Raw genomic sequence first — 17,754 nt, 5'->3', positions numbered from 1 at the left:
CAGGAAGCTTAAAGTTGGGGTGTTAAAGCTCAAGAGAAAGAAGGAGAACGACAGAGGCATGGGAAACATTTAATTCAGATACATTTTATTTATATAGTACCTTTCATGTAAAGAAACATCTCAAAGTTCTGTACATAAAACAAATAAAAATACAAGAAAACCATTCCCCACAAATGCAATAAAATAAGATAAGCCCCTCATAATAATAAACACAGAAACAAAACAGATAAAATAGAAGAGATTATAAGAAAACCCAACGCTAGCAGTACTCAGAGGAGTAACCTGAAGGTGCTGTCCTCCTTTTGGCTGGGATGTCAGCATCTAAGCAACACGAGCACGTCCTGCTCATCCCCAGCACCCCCCGCCCCAAAGCCTCCAGCCCCCTAGGCCCAGTGCACCCAACTGGGCACGCAAGGCTAGGCAGCTCATCCACAACAGAGGTCACAGAGGCCTTCAGGCAGTGAGTAATAATGAGATCCAGAGTGTGACCTCTATTTGTGAGTGGGCTCGTACACATGCTGGATAAAATCCATAGATGTAAAAATGTTAAAAATATACATTTCTGATGCATTGTGGACATGAATGTTAAAATCACCTCAAACCATTATTTTCCTAAAATTCATTAAAACTGACTAAAGGAGTTCTGAGAAATCATATATAAAGATGAATTATACTTTGGGGTTCTGTACACTATTAAACACAACATGACAGGATTATTAAAAACAATGGCCTGATATTTAAAACAAAGACATTCATTAAACACGGTTCCTTTAAAACCAATACCAGCAGATAAAATTGCAGCAGTCCCACCACCTCTGCCTTGTTTTCTGTCCCTATTTGTGAAGTGAAAAGTGGTGGTGTTGCCTCTGACAGTGAGATTGGTGCACCAGAGTTCCTCGTCTCTGTTAAAAACAGGCCATAGAGATTGTGATCTAAAATTCTGCAGGTGCTGGTTCCAGGGCAGTATTCATATTTGATAGTCAATCATCTTTAAAGCAATGCACAGTGTTTTGAATATTTGCAGTTAAAATATCGGTTCCAAAGGCACTGGGGTAAAGACCATCATGTTGATAAAAATAGGGCGGTTCCAAAAAAGACCAATAAAACCAAACCTGAACTTGCAGGAAGTAGACAGCAGCCAGGTATTCAGGGAGATGATCAAGGTGAATCTAGTGGATTCTCTGGACAGTGTGGGGATGGGTCCAGAAATGAAAACAGTTTTCCCAATATTATTTAAAAAGAAAACGAGGTCTGGAAAATCCAATGTTGTTACCTCTGACTGCTGCAGTGTTGTGTCATTGGTACCAACATGAACAATAATCATGGTGATGGTAGATGGAAGGAAAACCAAAAAGTCCGGGAGTTTCTGAAGAATATCCACTACCTTGGCTCCAGGGAAGCATCTGGTAACTCCATTGAAAAACGTATATTCCTGGTAATACAGTCCCTGATGATCAAGGCTGTTGGTGTGAGGACTAAGGCAGAACCCCAGAGTGAAACAGACTCAGCTGGAACAATTAAGAGGAAAATGGTGGAGAGCTGAGGAGACCCCTGGATCCTTCTGACCAGTACAGGCAGTGGAGACACTACAAGAAAAAAAGAGGTTAGCTACCAAGCTAAAGGCTAGAACAGGACTTTGGCATATAGAGTTTTGCTCACTCACCAAAGTTGTAGTTGAAGTTTAAACTGAGAACTGTAGGAGGAAAACTGGCGAGATCCAGGTTCAGCTTGGGAGGAGATCAGGTTCAGAACAGGAGGATTACAGGTGAGTTCCACGTTCAGCTCGACGGGAAGTTAAATTCTGCGGTTAGTGAAAACTTTTTCGCTGGCCTCTGGAGTCGCGTCTTTGTTCGCCAGAACGGAGAACCGGTTGGATAAGTGAGCTGGGGAGGTATTGATTGCGGTGTCGGCCTCGTCTGATGGGTTGTTTCCTTTTCCCCTGGCTCTGAAGGAAGCAATTTGTCATTTACATGCATAGAAGTTTAAGGAAACACACTGTGCAAGTGTGAGATCAGGAAATTTTTGAGTAAGAGTTTGTTTACAAAAATGAACCAATAAAAAAATTAAAACAGGATTTTTCTTATTCTCGACTACCGCATACTTACACAAAAAAATACAAAAAAAAAAACAGTTTTACACAGCTGTCCCCAAAGCAACCAAAAAAATATGACAAAGAAACATTATTTTGGTGGCAAAAGAACTTTCAGGGCTGTGCCGTCGTCATGAACATCACTACACAGCATTAGTGATGGTATTATTACTTGTACTTTGGGAAACACCAGAATTTCTCTTCCAACAGTTCAGTTTTTCTGAACACTTCCAAAAATTACAGGATGTAAATGCATACAGGAGAGGATTCAAGCTGATGTTAAAAAGGAGAATTGCTCCAAAAATGTACCGTGAGCTCCTGCAAAACTCCATGAGGCCCTCAATATGGAGAGAAACTGCAGTTACAGTCAGTACATTGATGACATGGTAGGGAAAGTTCAAGACAAAGAAGCTCGCAGTGATGCTGGAAACCAGTCTGGTTGTTTGACAATTGTGGAAAAATGCAGCTCGCTTCAACTTCCTATAAAGACTAATATAAGAAAAAGCTAAAATGAATATTGTCATAAATCCCACTATGATTTCATCTATCAGCACAAAAATTACTAGAGCTTCAGAGGAGAGCTGGAGAGTGCAATAAGTCATATTCTCCTTCTTCTCTATCAGGTTGTGAGAAATGCCACTAGGGATGGAAGCAACGAGTGAAGCTATCCACAGCAGAACCAGAAGACGCTTTGCTCCAAAGTGATTTAAGGTATGTTGCTGTTTCACAACAACCAGATAGCGCTGGACACTTAGCAAAGTCACGGTCAACAGACTGCAGAAAAAACTTAAGAACAACAGGCATGTTAGAAGTTTACAGGCCACAAGCCCGAGGGTCCAACTGACGAGTAGATCATAAATCCAGAACGGAAGAGTCAGCACACAGAGAAGGTCCGACACGGCTAGATTCAGCATCAGACTCTGGCTCAAAGGGGACAGAGTCTGGATATTTGGCTTGAGGATGATCACTGCAATGTTTCCAGAGAATCCCAGCAGAAAGCTCAAACTTAGCACCGCAGCACGAGTTAAATCTGGGATGTCCCAAGAAGAAGAAAGAAGATGTCCTGAAGTGGAAGTATTGGTGGTGAACACAGTTGAGGTGGTCATCTCCATCCTGTAGTCTGGTGGCTGGCAAGTTCTGATAACTGGCTCATGAGGATGTGCTGTTAAATTATGCTGCAGACGTAACAGGACATTTTTAGCCTTCCCTTTATGGAGACAAAACTTCTCTACAATGTAATTCAGTGGAAGGAAATGCAAATGTTATAAAAAAATTTGGATACATCATCAACATATTTCATGGTCATTTTTGCCTTAACAAAAACTAGAAACTGGTAAATTTCTCTCTTCAATAGTTGGCTATGCACTTGTGCAAACCAAACACACATCTTTAAGTAATAACACATAAGTTACATCTTTCTATTACTTCTTAAGATTTAAAATTTAAGACAAAAAAGCTCTTGACCAGAAGAGCGTGGCCTGCAGTTTCTTTCAGAGATGATGCTTCTTCATCATATGAGAAGGCGCTCGTTCTCCAGGGCTGGATAACATTGATCTGGAACAGCTTACGTTGTATGACATGTGGTTAAAAAGGAGTTGAAAGCACTTGAAAATTCCACGAAGACAAGGTAACATAGGCTTCTGTAAGTGGGACATGGATCCATTCAACAGGGTCAGTATTGTTTCGTTCTCACCACTGTCCGGCCGGTATGCAAACTGCAGTGGGTCAGATTTCACAGTGAGATCTGCAGCTGACACATGACGAGCCTCTCAAAGCTCGTCAGGACTAGAGGTTGATAGTCATTGTTGGTGATGGGGTCGCTCTACTTTGCCACAGAGCATATGATGGAGGATGGAGGGGATGTGTTTTCAGCCGGTGAAGAGTGCACAGAGGACATGGGCGGCCGTGGTGGAACGGAGGGACGGTTGACTCCAGATTGTGGGTTTGATTCCCGCCTTGCCGGCTAGTGTGTCAAAATGTCCTTGGGCAAGACACTGAACCCCACATTGCCTCTGGTGGAAGGTTGGCACCAGTGTTCGGCAGCGGATTCACCACCTGGTGTGTGATTGGTTTTGTGACTGTAAAGCACTTTGGGCCTTCAAGGAAGATAGAAAAGCCCCCTACAAGAATTTACGTTTTATCATTGGCCAGCTGACTGCTACAGACCTTCAGCAGGTGCCCATATATCTGATCCTTGCTAAGTTTTATCTGTCTCAGGGTGAGCTCCTAAACAGCAACTGCAGGTTAGCAGAGGTCTGGATAATCTATGAAAGTTCATCAGAGAGCTCCTCCCTCTCCTGAGCGTAGTTACGCTGATCAAACCTGCAGTAGAAGTCATTGAGATCCTCCACCAGCCACACTTTGACTTCTTGTGACATTTTTTTAACTTAGAAACTTTGACATTTAAGCCCGAAGCTCTCTAGCATTGGATAAATTTACTGTTTCAATAGGGAATCTTCAGACACATGAGGCGTATATTTGTATAAACCTCTTTTGCATTTGAGGTTAAATGTCATTTATATTAGCTTTATTTGAATACATTTCTTGTTGGACCAAGCAGAAAAGAGAAGAGAGGAAAAGAGAGAGGCATGTTAGAGGTGGGGGATAAGAGTAAAATAGAATGGGGGTGTCAAGAAATTAGAACAGGGGTGTAAAGCTCAGTCGAACAAGGGCCCAAAATCCAAAACACACCTTAGACCACTTACCAAACAGTATAAACACTTATTGAACACTACAATTGCATTTTTAAAACTTTTTTGTAGATTTATGAATGTAGTGGCACTCTGCACGATTGTTTTCTTCTGTGTCAGTGAGGCTTGTTCTTCGTTCAAACTTTTTATCCAAAATTACAAAAACTCACACAGTCAGAAAACTGTGTTGCTTCCAATTTCTCAGGCTTCAATCGAAAAACACAAATCCTCTCTGTGACGTGGCGTTATTGAATTGGGAGCTTAACATGGATGATTTTAACTTAAATTACACATCTTTTTAGCATATGCCTAAATAACCATTTAAATATCTAAAACTTTACTTCTAATATATTTACTTTCAGCCAAATAATTATTAACTGTAAAATAATGTATTTGGTTCAAACAGGGGCTGCACGGTGGCGCAGTGGTTAGCGCTCTTGCCTCACAGCGAGAAGGCCCCGGTTCGACTCCCGGCTGGGACCTTTCTGTGTGGAGTTTGCATGTTCTCCCCGTGCATGCGTGGGTTTTCACCGGGGACTCCGGCTTCCTCCCACCGTCCAAAAACATGCCTCATAGGTTAATTGGTGACTCTAAATTGCCCCTAGGTGTGAATGTGTGAGTGAATGTGTGTGTGATTGAGGCCCTGAGACAGACTGGCAACCTGTCCAGGGTGTACCCCGCCTTCGCCCTTCAGTAGCCGGGATAGGCTCCGGCACCCCCGCGACCCCGAAAGGGAAGAAGCGGCCTAGAAGATGGATGGTTCAAACAGTGATCAAAACCACAACAAGATCTGTAAAACATTCAGTCAGCCTCGCGGTTTTGGTTGTTATGAGACTCTGTCTCACGTTGGTGCCAGTATCATATTAAGATGTGGATTGCGGAGCTTTGTAGCGTCTCAGAAAAGAACGAGTGACCAGTGGAGCTGCAGCGGCTTGTGCACGGAGCCTCCATTAAAATGCTGTCGGCAAAAGTTCTACTGAACTTCACAGCAATAGATTCTAGTGATTCTAGTGACGTGTACGCTCTGAAAAAAGGGCGATGTCGTAGCAATTAGCAGTGAAATACACATTTTAGAAAACTTGAGCTTCAGCGCTGACTGTCATGTAAATAAAGCATCTTAGTCACATTCATCCTGTCATCACACTGAAATGTTTCTGGAAGAATTGGCTTTTTTTTCCTTTACTTTTGAGGAACTCGTTCACGTTAATGAACTTTTTAGAATTAGCAATCTTGCAATCACAATTTTAGGGACTTATAAGTTAAAGCACATTTATTCTATTTTTTCTTATACTGCAAAATATTTTGTTGAGTAAATCAGACAATATTGACTGTACCCTTAAAAAACTAATATTTCGTAATCTAACAAAAAAAAAAAGAAAATCAGCATGAATTTCTGGTGATCAGAAATGTTGTGATCATTAAATAAAATTAATTTGACCATTTTCTTACAATGAAATACATTAAAATTCAGGTAGATTCAATTCAAGTGATACTTTTCAAAAAAAAGGGAAAACTTGTTCTGGTACAGTTTTGCGATATAAATCGCATCGTGAGACATGTATCGGGATAAGTATTGTATTGCCAGACTTCTGCCAATACACATCCCTAGTTATGTGTAACAAAATCAGCAATATAAAATATGTTAACCTTGTTACTGCATGGATGGAAAAAAGATGTTCACAAGTAAAATAATTCATGATTAAAAAAAAAACATCAAACCAACTATCCTTGTTTTGGTGAAATGCCACAGTTTATCTGTAAAGTTCCAGTAACACCATCATCTCAAATACTTCAGTTAACACTTCATTTCGTGGTGGAACAAATATAAACAGGCCAACAAAAAAAAAAACCTTTGCAGCTTTCTTTAGAAAAATGACTCATCTGACTGTTTTAATAGTTGTGAAAGTTACCGTCATCAACCTCAGTGGTTCCCTCAGCTCTCACATTTGCAAATGTGAGAAGTGAATGCATACAGGAGTGGATTTATACAGCTGTTTATAATTGTGACTGACCCAACAGTAGTCTGTATGTCTGCATAAAGATTCTCAAGTCTTTCATTTTGTAAAGCGGTAGCTGCCATACTCAATACATTTATAGTGATGTGTGGAATCCACAGGACAAAAAACACAACGATTATACTAGTAACCAGTCTGGATGTCTGAGGATTGTTAAAAAATGCTCCTCGATTCACCTTCCTGTAAATCTGAATGTATGAAAATGCAACAATAATAAATGAAGCAAATCCCACCAGAGTCTCTGTCAGCAGCACAGCTATCTTCTGAGTTCTAGAGGAGAATTGTTGTGCGCAGTACACCCACTGCTGATCACGGGTCAGCTGACGAACCACTGAAGCAGGAATGGAGAGAATCATTACTACTAACCAAAGCAAAATCAACAATAATCTAATTTTTGTCTGATTGTAAAACTGCTGGTGCACCACGAGTATGTAGCGCTGAATGCTCAAAAATGTAATTGCTAGCAAACTCCCACAAACGCCGCAATACATGACGTATATCAGGATCTTACAGGCCACCAGACCAAAGATCCAGCTGTAGAGAAGACTGTAAATCCACAGCGGGAGAGTCACCAGACACAGCAGGTCTGACACGGCTAGATTCAACATCAGACGCTGAGTCATTCTGGACAGCTGCTGAAACTTTGGCTTCAGGATGATGACAGCGATGTTTCCAGGGACTCCCAGCAGAAAGCAGAGAGACAGAACCACTGCAGGCAGAACACCCCTGGAGTTCATGGGAGGAGAAGGGAGAAGTCCAGGAGAGGAGGAGATGTTTGGAGTTACTGCAGTCAAGCTGAGTTGCTCCATTTCACTAAATAAATGATAAAAGTAAGTGTCACAAAAAAATCAGAAATTCAAAATGTTTAAGACTAACAAGCCTAAAATATAAGGTGAGAAAAGTGTGACCCCTTAATGGAAATAAAAGTCCTGCAGTAATTGCTGTATCATCTCATGAAATTACATGACACACATACTTTATCTGCATTGCCTTGATTGAGGAAAAATGTTTATTTGTTGAATATTAAGAAACCCTAATTGAAATATATGTGAACAAGACTACATTCTGAGACTAGTCTTCTAAAAGTATGATAATATTTGTAGGACTATCTATATTTTTCAAAACAGAATTAAAACAGTGGAAAGGCTCTGCACTAAAGCAAAACACGAGTTTTAATTCTGAAAATATCAATTTTTTAAAGTTTATCCAAATAGACAAGAACAAATAATAATAATAATAATAATAATGAAGGCATTTTTTTATATAAATTATAAGAATGGTAGAAAATACCCCGACTTTATTCCAGGAAATGGATGGAAGAGGAAACATTCAAAGACTGAGCTAAAGATGTGTTCGATTTTAAAGGAGTTAGATATAAAAGGCCTGCTCTACTTTTTTTTTTTTAATCTTGATGACGATGTTTGTGTTCTTGTTGTTACAAGATATTATAACAAGAACACAAACACAAAAAAAAGTAGGGAAGGCCGTTTTTGGCTTCCGTAGAAAGTATTTAATTCTATATTTAATTATTTATAAAACCAAACATAAAAATGGAGTCAGCACTGAGAAGTTTTGGCTAGAATTACTAGCCGTTCACAAAATGAAAAACATTGAAAAATGTTTCCTGCTTCCTTTTCTGGAAACTGTTACATCAAAATACTACAAGAAAAAAGATGGCAGAACATACCAGAGCCTCCCCCAGCAGCAAGCATGGAAAGGATGACTGAAACCAGCCTGATGTGTCCAGTTCCTCTGATGTTCCACCAGCAAGTAAACCTGATCATGTCCTCTTCTGTTAAAGAGGGGGCAGTAATGTGATGAGGAAATAGAATGGTCTGGACTAAGTCTATGACAGAGTAGTAAGAGAGGAGCTCCTGTTTGTATGAGAAACTCTGGAGGTTTTATGTTGGACTTCAGGACATGTATGAGAGCTGGAAGACAGTGGTGAGATGACAGAGGAGTTCAAGGTGGAGGTGGGACTACATCAAGGATCAGCTTTGATCCCCTTCTTAATGCTGTGCTGATGGACAGACTAACGGATTGACACCGCTGGTTTAGAGACAGTGGCTCTGAGAAAGAGACAGGAAGCAGAGCCGGATGTAGCAAAGATGATGTGTTTTGGAGATAAATGATTGAAATGATTGGACACAGTTTGAAAGGAGGGACAGTGATCATTGAGAATCAACTGTTGAACCACCAAATAATAATTCATTTTTAGTTAAGGTGAAACCAAAGTTTTCACAACAATATTAATCACTTTGTTTTAAAATGTTTCAGGGTTGTGGATAATTTTAAATATTTAGATATTGTGACATCTGTTGGCCAGACTTTAACATTGCATTAACATAGAACAAAAAAGTCATTTAAGAGTTCATTTGTGTGTAAAGTCAAGTGTAGTGATACAACTTTTCATGTCATGCAGATGAACTTCCCTAAGACGTTTCTGATGGTTTGTGTAGAAATATTTGGTGGTACAAACCCATTGTTGCAGCGGCTGACGAAAAGGCTGGTTACAAACGATCTTAGAGGTGAACAGACTGGATGTGGAGATACTGGATGGGGGGGGTTACTCTTGGTCTGCAGTTGTGTAACTGGTTGGATGTACTGCCAAATTCTCTAAAAAAGTGCCTTTGGAGACGGCTTGTGGATAGAGTAATGAACATTCAGTTCACGGGTAAATGTTCTGATGGATATTCCTGCTAATTGTGTGTTCCCTAAAACCGCATAACATCTGTGGCATTAAGCTGTTTGATATAACAGAATGTTTCAGAGTGGCTTTTTACTGTTGCAAATCTGAAACCCACCTGTGCAATAATCATGCTGTCTATTCAGCATCTTGATAAGGCACACCTGGGAGGTGGGATGGAGTATCTCAGCAAAGGAGAAGTGATCACTGTCACACATTTAAAAAGATTTGTTAACAATATTTGAGAGAAATAGTTATTTTGTGTTTGCAAAAAATGTTGCAGATCTTTGAGTTCATCTCATGCATGATGAGAGCAAAAGCAAAAGTATTGTGTTCATGTTTTTGTTAATTATCATTAAAGACAATACATTTGTCGGCCACATGAAATTCAGATTCAGACATTGTTGAAACAAAACCACACCAAAAAAACCTTAAGATTGAACTGTATGTAAAAGTGCCAGATCAACTGTCCTTTGATTTATAAAAAAAAAAGACTACAAAATATTAGTACACGATAAAAAGTAAAAAGTAAAAAGAAAGAAAATGTTTAAATACATTGATTTATTCAAAAATCTGACTTTTGTCAACATTTTTGTAAAAAAGGAATTACAGAATTTCCTTTTGCATCATCTTAACATCGCTAATTTTCATCCTACACTGATGGATTCTCAAAACGAAGAATGATGAGTAAATAAACAAAAACAGAAAATACATGCACTGGAAAAATGTGATTAAAAAGAATTAAAATAGGCTTTGAAAACAGACCAGGAAATATAAAAGTAAGCCTTCACTTCATATGCAATGCAGTTTATTAACACAGTCTGACTAAAAATTACACTGAAATACGATTTTCAGCTCTCAATGACTGTTTGTGTGATTCAAGTCTGACTGTGGAGTTTCCTGTTTTTAAATTTTACTCTAAAAATAAAATTTTCTTTATACTTGTATCATTTGCAAAACTTTGGATAAAACATCATCTGCAGTTTTCTGTGACAACGTGAATCACCCTGATGGAGAAAATTCCTCTTCAATAACATCCAGAGAAATGACTCATATCACTGTTTTAAAATCTAAATTTACAAAGATTTACAAATGCAAGAAGTGAATGCATACAGGAGTGGATTCAGACAGCTGTTTATAAATGTCAGTGCTCCAAAAACGTACCGCAACTTTGCAAAATGTTCCTCAAGCCGCTCATTTTTTAAAGCAATAGCTGCCATTCTCAGTACATTTACAATATAGAATGGAATCCACAGGACAAAAAACACAACAATTATACTTGTAACCAGTCTGGATGTCTGAGGGTTGTTAAAAAATGCTCCTCGATTCACCTTCCTGTAAATCTGAATGTATGAAAATGCAACAATAAGAAATGAAGCAAATCCAACCAAAGTCTCTGTTAGCAGGACAACTATCTTCTGGGTTCCAAAGGAGGATTGCGTGCATTTCAACCGTTGCTCATCACAGGTCAGCTGACGAACCACCGAAGCAGGAATGGAGAGAACCATTACTACTATCCAAAGCAAAATCAACAGTAATCTCACTTTTGTCTGGTTGTAAAACTTCTTGTGCACCACGAGCATGTAGCGCTGGAAGCTCAACAGAGTCGTTGTTAGCAAACTTCCATAAACACTGCAACTGATGACGTATGTCACGATCTTACAGGCCACCAGACCAAAGATCCAGCTGTAGAGCAGATTGTAAATCCACAGCGGGAGAGTCACCAGACACAGCAGGTCTGACACGGCTAGATTCAAAATCAGACGCTGTGTTACGCTGGACAGCTGCTGAAACTTTGGCTTCAGGATGATGACAGCGATGTTTCCAGGGACTCCCATCAGAAAGCAGAGAGACAGAACCACTGCAGGCAGAACACCCCTGGAGTTCAAGGGAGGAGAAGGGAGTCCAGGACAGGAGGAGATGTTTGGAGTTACTGCAGTCAAGTTCAGTTGCTCCATTTCACTAAATGAATGATAAACGTAAGTGTCACAAAAAAATCAGAAATTTAAAGGTTAACCTCTGATAGCATTCGGGAATTGTTACCATAAAAATGTTTTAATAGGAAGGGAAGCAGTGTCGGTGATCATGCAAATATATTAGTCATTTCATGTCTAATGCCAAATTAAGCTTGAAATTTTTATGTATACAAAACTCACAAAGGTGAGTACACCCCTTACATTTCTACAGATATTTATCTGTATCTTTTCATGGGACACAACTGCCTAAATTAAGTTTTTACACAATGAAAAGTAGCCAATGTCCATCTTGAAGAGCAGTTTAAATTTATTTTCCTTTAAAACTACTTGACATTAATGACAGACATTAATAGCTAAACTCCTGGAAACAAAAGTGAGTACACCCCTAAGTGAAAATCCTTTATGTCAATATTTTGTGTGTTCACCATTATTGTCAAGCACTGTCCTTAAAGGCGCCATACCATGATTTTCATCAGCCATTCAGAAGAAACTATATCAATATATATGATCATATATTACCTTCAGAACAATAAAACCAAATTATTTATGAAATATTTGTCATTTTTTCTGGACCGATTTCTGAGGCTCCGCCTTTCGCTTCTTATCGGTCCCGCCCATTTCACAACCAAACTTTGTAAACAAAACCACCTGACTAAAGATCTCTTTAGTCATTGGCCAGCAGTTATGGGTGCGGGTCAAAACAGAAGAGGAAGATGGATGCGGTGCGGTCTAAAAATGCTTGCCAGGATTTTTCACTTATTCAAACTTTGTATTTTGCTGATGGATTTTGAGCGTGTGTATGAAGGCCAGGTTCAATACTTTATACTGCTGCCGCGGAGGAATCCTGCGTGACGGTTACTGAGGACGCTACGGCTACAGCTACACACGCTAATAAGTGTTTATTACATGTAGATTGTCGGTAGAATCAATGTGGATCAGCTCCAGGCTACTTAAAACCTGTGCCGATGAACTGAGCAGCGTTATGCTGTTCCTGTTCAGTCTGAGCCTGAAGCTGGGGAAAGTGCCACAACTGTGGAAGACATCCTGCGTGGTACCGGTACCAAAAACATCTCGCCCGACTGACTTCAAGGACTACAGACTGGTGGCGCTGACCTCTCATCTGATGAAGACGATGGAGAGGCTGGTGCTCACTCATCTTCGTCCTATGGTGAGTCAGTCAATGGACCCCCTGCAGTTCGCCTACCAGCCAGGCATCGGCGTCGAGGATGCTGTCATCTTCCTCCTGAACAGAGCCCTGTCTCACCTGGACAACACTGGGAGCACTGTGAGAGTCACGTTCTTTGACTTCTCCAGTGCTTTCAACACCATCCAACCATCACTCCTGAGGGATAAGCTGGAGAACATGGGCGTGGACCAACATCTGTGTGCATGGATTCTGGATTATCTCTCACACCGTCTGCAGTATGTGAGGGCTGACCGCTGTGAGTCTGACATGGTCGTCTGCAACACGGGAGCCCCGCAGGGAACAGTTCTGGCTCCGTTTCTGTTCACTGCCTACACTGCGGACTTCACACACAACACCGGATCCGTTCATCTGCAGAAGTTCTCGGATGACTCTGCCATTGTCGGCTTGATCCAGGATGACAATGACAGAGAGTACAGAGCTGTGATCCAGAGCTTTGTGGATTGGTGCCAGCGGAACCACCTGCAGATTAATGCAGGAAAAACAAAGGAGCTGGTGGTGGATTTCCGGAGGCACTCCCACTCTGCACTAACGCCGGTGAACATTCAGGGAAGGGACATTGAGATAGTGGAGTCCTACAAGTACCTGGGTGTTCACCTGAACAATAAGCTGGACTGGTCCAATAACACCACTGCACTCTACAAAAAAGGCCAGAGCAGACTTTTCCTGCTGCGGAGACTGAGGTCTTTTGAAGTCCAGGGACCACTCCTAAAGTCCTTCTATGACTCTGTAGTGGCATCAGCCATCTTCTATGGAGTGGCCTGCTAGTGCAGCAGCATCTCCTCAGCAGACATGAAGAAGCTGGAGAAGCTGGTGAGGAAGGCCAGCTCCGTTCTGGGGCTGCCGCTTCAGTCTGTGCAGGAGGTGGGGGAAGGGAGGATGGTAGCCAAGCTATCATCCTTGATGAGGAACGACGCCCATCCCCTTTGTGACACGGTGCTGGCTCTAAGCAGCTCTTTCAGCCACAGACTGATCCATCCCAGGTGTCTGAAAGAGCGACACCGCAGGTCATTCCTACCTGCTGCAGTGAGACTGTACAACCGAAGCTGCTCCTAGTGATCCGTTTAGTCACTTAGTCACTTTAATTCCTACTGTTGTCACTTTATCTCATAGTCATTCCAAGCTACTTTTTTAAAAATATGTTGTGCAATTTATTTAACATAAATCATATCCACAGTGCAATTGCTTCTTCTTCTTTTTTTTTTCATCTCTTCTTTTTTTGTATTTTTTATCTTATTTTGCTCTGTTGTAAATATGTAAATTGTTCCAATTTTTTTTTTTTTCCTATCATGCTGCTGTAACACTGAAATTTCCCCACCGTGGGACGAATAAAGGACTATCTTATCTTATCTTATCTTATCACGCTAAAAGTTGTTTTATTGAGCATGAATTAATCCGATCACATTTTAAAGAGTTTCTGTGTCTCATCGTTGTGGTTTTATGGCGTTGTTTTTCAAGAGAATTCTGTTGGAACTACAATAGATCTTTTAAGGTGATGTAACAGCAGCACCCCGCACGTGTGCTGCTTAACAGGAGTCAGAGAAGCGAGTTAAATTTTTTCCAGTGATTTTAAAATAAACGTTCTAATAAGTAAATTAATCAACTACTCTGTGTTTTGGCTTCCCCCAAACAAACAAACAATCCATCCACCTCTGGACTTTCAAACCCCGACGCAGTCTTACCTGCTTGGAGCCTCCCCGTTTCAACCTGTTTCAACTTCAAGCCATGCTCCTGTCCAAACTCCACATCTGGTTGGCTCTAACCTGGACCTTTTTGTGGCTCTTCCACTGGCCAGTGACCGGGATAATCCAGTACTCCGTCTTTGAGCTCCACCGTCTCCGCTACCAGCACACAGCTCCTCCACCGCTGCTGCACCTCGTCACGGATCCGCCGCTACCGCCCCGCCGGAGGTGCATCCACCGCAGCACCCGTCGGCATTTCCAGGATGACCCGTCCAAATGTGCCCGCTTCTTCTCCTCCTCTACTCACCGACCCCCCACAATGCAGGACGCTCCGAGGGCCATAGCGTACTCTCCTGCATCCCATAACTCTGCGTCGCTCAACTTCGGCCTTCTCAACGTCCGCTCTCTCTCTAACAAGGGTCAGCTGATTCAGGACATCATTCTGGACCGTAAGCTTGACTTTCTTTGTTTAACAGAAACTTGGCAGCATCCAAATGACTTTTCCATGGTAAATGACTCCGCCCCCCCCCGGCTTTGTATACACCTGTCAACCCCGCTGCTCAGGGCGCGGAGGTGGCCTTGCAGTAATATATCGTGAGAGGTGGAAAGTCCTCCCAATTGTGCTCCCCTCACTTAGCTCTATGGAATACACGGCTTTCAGTCTTCCCAGACCCATTCCCACTGTGGTTGCAGTCGTTTACCGTCCCCCAAAATCGAACAGTGACTTTCTCGAACAAGTTGGATCCTTGTTTTCCCACCTGTCATCTCTCTCTCCCAACGTTATTGTGACTGGTGATTTTAATATTTATTTGGACTCCAGCGACCTTCCCCTCACCAGAGACTTCTGCTCGTGTTTGGACAGTCTTAATTTTATCCAATTTGTTCACTCCCCAACCCACACCAAGGGACACATTCTGGACTTAGTCTGTTGTTCTGGTTTATCTCCAATTCATTTTTCTGTTGATGATGTTGGTATATCTGATCATTTTTTTGTTTCATTTAGTATCTCCATCTCTTTATCACTCTCTAAACCAGGGGTGGCCAACCCTGGTCCTCAAGAGCCTCAACCCTGCCTGTTTTCTAGCTCTCCCTGACCAGCTTGCTGCTGATTAGCTGACTCAAGTAATTCCACATCCTGATTAGCTGAACACACCTGATTTTGGTTGTCAGCATCAAGCAGTCCAGGGAGGGCTGGAAAACAGGCAGGGTTGAGGCTCTTGAGGACCAGGGTTGGCCACCCCTGCTCTAAACCTTCACGTCTCATTTCTTTCCGCAATATCAAAAACATAGATACTAACACTTTTTCTTCTCACATAAATCTCATTCCTCTCCCTAACTCATCGAACCCGGATGACATTGTTTCTGTTTACAATAATTCTCTTCTTGATATTCTCAATCTCCTTGCTCCTGTTAAAACCCGCTCTGTTTCCTTCACCAAGTCTTCTCCATGGTTCACCTCCGGGCTCCGTCAAATGAAAGCCAAAGGTCGTCAATTAGAGCAGCTTTTTAGGAGAACTGGCTTGTCTATTCATAAAGAAATCTACAAAACACATATCACACAGTACAAGGACTTGGTTTCCCACACAAAAACAAACTATTTCTCCCATCTCATTTCTGAAAACAGAGGTAACCCTAAAACTCTGTTCTCCCTCATGGAAAATATCTTTCTTATCCCAGATAGCCTCCCTCCCCATCTGTACTCTGATTATACCTGCAACTCTCTCCAGGCATATTTTGATGAAAAAATTAAAACAATCCACCATCATCTTCATTCTTCAGCCCAATCAGTCATCCCGCCTGACTCTTTTTCTGTGTCCAAAATATTCTCCTCTTTCCAGCTCCCAGACGCCAGTGAAATCAGCTCCCTCACTCAAAAATCCAAACCTTCAACTTGTCCACTAGATCATCTCCCATCATCTCTGGTTAAATCATGTCTCTCCTCTCTCCTTCCTTTTATTTCTGCCATTATTCATTCATCTTTAACGACTGGTATTGTCCCCTCACAATTCAAAACTGCTGCTGTTAAACCAATCCTAAAGAAACCTGGTTCAGATCCCAATATTTTTAGTAATTTCCTTCCAATCTCCAATTTGCCCTTTATCTCTAAAATCCTCAAAAAAGTAGTCACCTCCCAACTGCATCATCACCTCAAGCAAAATAGTCTCTTCGAACCCTTTCAGTCTGGTTTTCGCCCTTCCCACAGCATAGAAACTGCTCTTGTTAAAATCACAAATGACCTTCTGCTGGCAGCTGATTCTGGACTCCTCATCATCCTCATCCTCCTTGATCTGAGTTCAGCGTTTGATACCATTTCTCACTCCATCCTCCTCCATAGACTTTCTTCCCTTGGTATCACCTCCACCCCCCTCCGCTGGCTCCAATCCTATTTTTCGGGCCGTACTCGTTTCATTCAACTTAAATCATTCAAATCTCAGCCCTCTACCGTTTCCTCCAGTATTCCACAAAGTTCCGTCCTAGGCCCACTTCTTTTCATCACTTACCTCTTACCTCTTGGCAATATTTTCCGCAAATTCAACATCAGTTTTCATTGTTTCGCCGATGACACCCAGCTCTACCTATCCAGTAAGCCAGATTTTGCTCTCCCCCCTCCATCCCTCTCCTCATGCCTTTCTGAAATAAAAAACTGGTTCACTCTAAACTTTCTCAAACTCAATAGCGACAAAACAGAACTGCTTCTCACTGGCTCCAAATCCACCCTCACTAAAGCTCCAAGTTTAACTCTCCCCATCGATTCTTCCCTGGTTTCTCCATCCCCTCAAGTAAAGAGTCTGGGTGTCGTCCTTGACAGTACATTATCTTTCCAGTCCCACGTCAATAGCATTACTCGGTCTGCCTATTTCCATCTTCGTAACATTAACCGTCTGCGCCCCTCTCTCACTGTTCACTCCGCCTCAATCCTAGTTCACAGTCTGGTCACTTCACGTCTAGATTATTGCAATTCACTTCTTTCCGGTCTACCAAACAAAACCCTCAATAAACTTCAACTGGTCCAGAACTCAGCTGCCCGCATTGTTTCCAGAACTCCATCATTTCACCATATCACCCCCGTACTCCAGCAACTACACTGGCTACCCATTAAATTCAGAATCCAGTCCAAACTCCTTCTCCTCACTTTTAAATCCCTTCACAACCTGGCTCCTCCCTATCTTGCTGATCTTCTTCATATCCAGACTCCCTCCTGTTCTCTCCGGTCTTCTGCTTCTCTCCAGCTCACCGTACCTCCGGCCCGTCTAGTTACCATGGGGAGTCGAGCCTTCAGCCGCTCGGCTTCCAAACTTTGGAACTCTCTCCCTCCTGACCTCCGTGATATCAACTCTTTTTCTCAATTCAAATCCAGACTCAAAACTCACCTGTTTAAATCCGCCTTTTCACTTTGACCCAGTACCCAATC

General features: G+C 41.7%; 1 protein-coding gene across 1 annotated transcript; it reads right to left on the bottom strand.

Moving 5' to 3' along the window:
- Positions 1-470: 470 nt before the first annotated feature.
- LOC118598186 (C-C chemokine receptor type 7-like) lies at positions 471-3,264 on the bottom strand. The gene is made up of 2 exons (XM_036210642.1): positions 1,664-3,264; positions 471-1,586 (listed from the first exon to the last, which is right to left on the bottom strand). The coding sequence occupies exon 1, from the start codon at positions 3,199-3,201 to the stop codon at positions 2,233-2,235; it is 969 nt and encodes a 322-aa protein (XP_036066535.1). The 5' UTR covers positions 3,202-3,264; the 3' UTR covers positions 471-1,586; positions 1,664-2,232.
- Between the last annotated feature and the right edge of the window lie 14,490 nt (positions 3,265-17,754).

This window comes from Oryzias melastigma, linkage group LG24, assembly GCF_002922805.2.
Source record: "Oryzias melastigma strain HK-1 linkage group LG24, ASM292280v2, whole genome shotgun sequence".
Lineage (NCBI taxonomy): Eukaryota > Metazoa > Chordata > Actinopteri > Beloniformes > Adrianichthyidae > Oryzias > Oryzias melastigma.
The sequence above is the reverse complement of the archived record's forward strand: the minus strand, read 5'-3'. Positions and strand labels throughout refer to the sequence as shown.